The following is a 2,485-nucleotide window of genomic DNA, read 5'->3' as shown; positions in this document are numbered from 1 at the left end:
AGTTGCCTCGAGCGGGGCTACTCTTTGTTGCAGTGCACGGGATTCTCATTGCAGTGGCTCCTCTTGTCGTGGAGCACGGGCTTCAGTAGTTGCAGCACAAGGGCTCAGTAGCTGTGGCTCATGGGCTCTAGAGCGCAGGCTCAATAGTTGTGGCACACAAGCTTAGTTGCTCTGCAGCATGTGGGATCTTCCCGGACCAGGGCTTGAACCTGTGTCTCCCGCATTGGCAGGCAGATTCTTTTTTTTTTTTTTTAAATGTCGAGCTTTATTAAGTATAATTTACATATGATAAAGTACAATTGGATTAGTTTTGAGAGATTCATATAGTCTTGGAGCCATCATCACAACGTAGATAAAATATTTTCATCACTCCAGAAATTTCCATCAGGCCCCTTTGCAGCCAGTATCCTTCCCCAAACCCAGGCACACAGAAAGGTAATGAATAGTTACCTACTGGATACAGTGAGTTCTACCGTCACTGCAAGTACGACAGAAATCTGTCACTTAATCCACCAAACACAAAATACACCAGAAAAAAGGACTACAATAAAGGAATTCTCAGTATGCAGCATGCCAATTTGTGACCTTGTAGCACAATTACTGCTTGGCCTTTTTCACTTTCTTGGTTGAATCCAACATCCATGGAACTAAGCCACCTTCATCCTTTAAGGGAATAAGTCCCCACAAAAGGCTACTTACGCTAGAGAAATTATTTTTGCACAAACATACTCCTTGGGACCTATCAGATCTACTAAAACTTCCAAGATTCCTGTACAAGGCTCCCTAGGCTAATGAAACACTTCCCGGTAACAATGCTAGTCTTATAAAGCTGACAGAACTTTGGGTACATTAAGCTTCTGTAAAGTGTTAGTTTCTGCTAGCAAAACTGACAAAATATTATGTATTTTTTCTACTCTCCCCTTTTCATTTCTTGAGCTTAAGTCAGAATACCAAAATAAGTTTGGCAAATGAATCCCCCAAAATACTTTGTCACCTGCTGTATCTGGAATACTTTTTATCACTGTATCTAATGTCATATCAACCTGCTCTAGACTGAAAAAATAAGCTCATTTACATGAGCTGCTTGAATTGTGAATTCTCTAGGATACTTGCAACCATCGTGGTCCAAATGAAGGCACTGTCCTGTGATGCTTGAAATTCAAATGACTTTTATTTAAATTGAAAACAATACTTAAAACTGCATTTAGAGTCAAAACCCTTTTGTTTATAAAAATTATAAGGTGTATTCCTAGGTAAGGCAAAGTTATTACTCGGTTAACAAGACCAGATTTGACTTTGGACTTTACTCTTTGAACAAACTGTAAAGAATGGAGAAAAAAAAAAAGTTATTTACAGAAAACAATACCTACATATGTACTCAGAGGTACAAAGACAAAACAGACTTAAGTATGTGCTAGCATCTCAGAAACAGTTCTCAAAGAGCTTAGTTTTATTTCCTTGAATTTTAAGAATGTCTAAGATCCTTCTTCATCCTCTATCTTGGGAGCCAAATATACTTTAAATGTCTCATATCAGCAATTTTATACTCTACAACAAGGGGTACATCTGCAGACATACTGAGTGTTACTGTAGGAGAGAGTGGAGTGGCTTTTGTAAAGAAGTTCAGGTACCTCAGTGCAAAAGTTAGCTGAACTGGTTCATTCATGTCTATGGTAACAGCCTCCTCTTCTTTATCAACATTACTCGTTTGTGACAACTCAATATTTCCATTTCCAAGTTCTCCACTTGCAGAAAATTTCACTCCATCTTTTGCACAGGAAATTACAACAGCATCTCCAATATGACTGAGATCTCGGCACATACGTGCAAATTCACCAGAAGGCATCTTTACTACACAGCTGTACTCTTGTTCTGGAATTCCAAGTTGTTCAACATCTAAATCCATTAACTTCATTTCATAGTCTGAAACCTTTTCTTGATTTGGAACTTCAAATACAAGTGCCAAGGTGTCCGCATTATCTTCAGCCCTTACTGTAATGATGTCTTCATTGCCAGCACATTTCAGTATTTTGGACATGCTGGTGAGGTTCATGCCCATGGCCAAGTTGCCATCGCAGCGGTACGTGTCGAAGCCCTCGGAGCGCAGGGTGAGCTGCACCAAAGAGACATGGGACGAGTCCATGCTCTGCAGGTTCACGCCGCTTGAGCTGATGTCCCAGCAGGCCTCGTTCATGAGGTCTTTAAGCGCCTCAAGCACCTTCTTCAAGATGGAGCCCTGGACCAGGCGCGCCTCGAACATGGTGGCGGAGTCGCAATGACACGGCTGCTGGCAGAAGGAAGGAGGAAGGTGTAGCCGGCTTAGGCTTCAGAAGATGAGAACGAGCGGCGGAACTAACTCACGAACGCTTGAGACGGAGAAAGCCCACAACCAGCCCGCAGCGCCTGCAGCAATTTAATCGGCAGGCAGATTCTTAACCACTGCGCCACCAGGGAAGTCCTCTAAAGTTTATTTTAAATATATTAG

General features: G+C 41.9%; 1 protein-coding gene across 1 annotated transcript; it reads right to left on the bottom strand.

The window, feature by feature from the left end:
* Nucleotides 1–1,375: 1,375 nt before the first annotated feature.
* LOC309821755 (proliferating cell nuclear antigen-like) lies at nt 1,376–2,260 on the bottom strand (the record flags this gene model as incomplete). The annotated part of the gene is made up of 1 exon (XM_082653273.1): nt 1,376–2,260. The coding sequence occupies one exon, from the start codon at nt 2,258–2,260 to the stop codon at nt 1,496–1,498; it is 765 nt and encodes a 254-aa protein (XP_082509399.1). The 3' UTR covers nt 1,376–1,495.
* Nucleotides 2,261–2,485: the final 225 nt, after the last annotated feature.

The sequence above is a fragment of the Grampus griseus genome, assembly GCF_964374135.1.
Source record: "Grampus griseus genome assembly, chromosome: 4".
NCBI lineage: Eukaryota > Metazoa > Chordata > Mammalia > Artiodactyla > Delphinidae > Grampus > Grampus griseus.
This window is presented reverse-complemented; position numbering and strand designations above follow the sequence as displayed.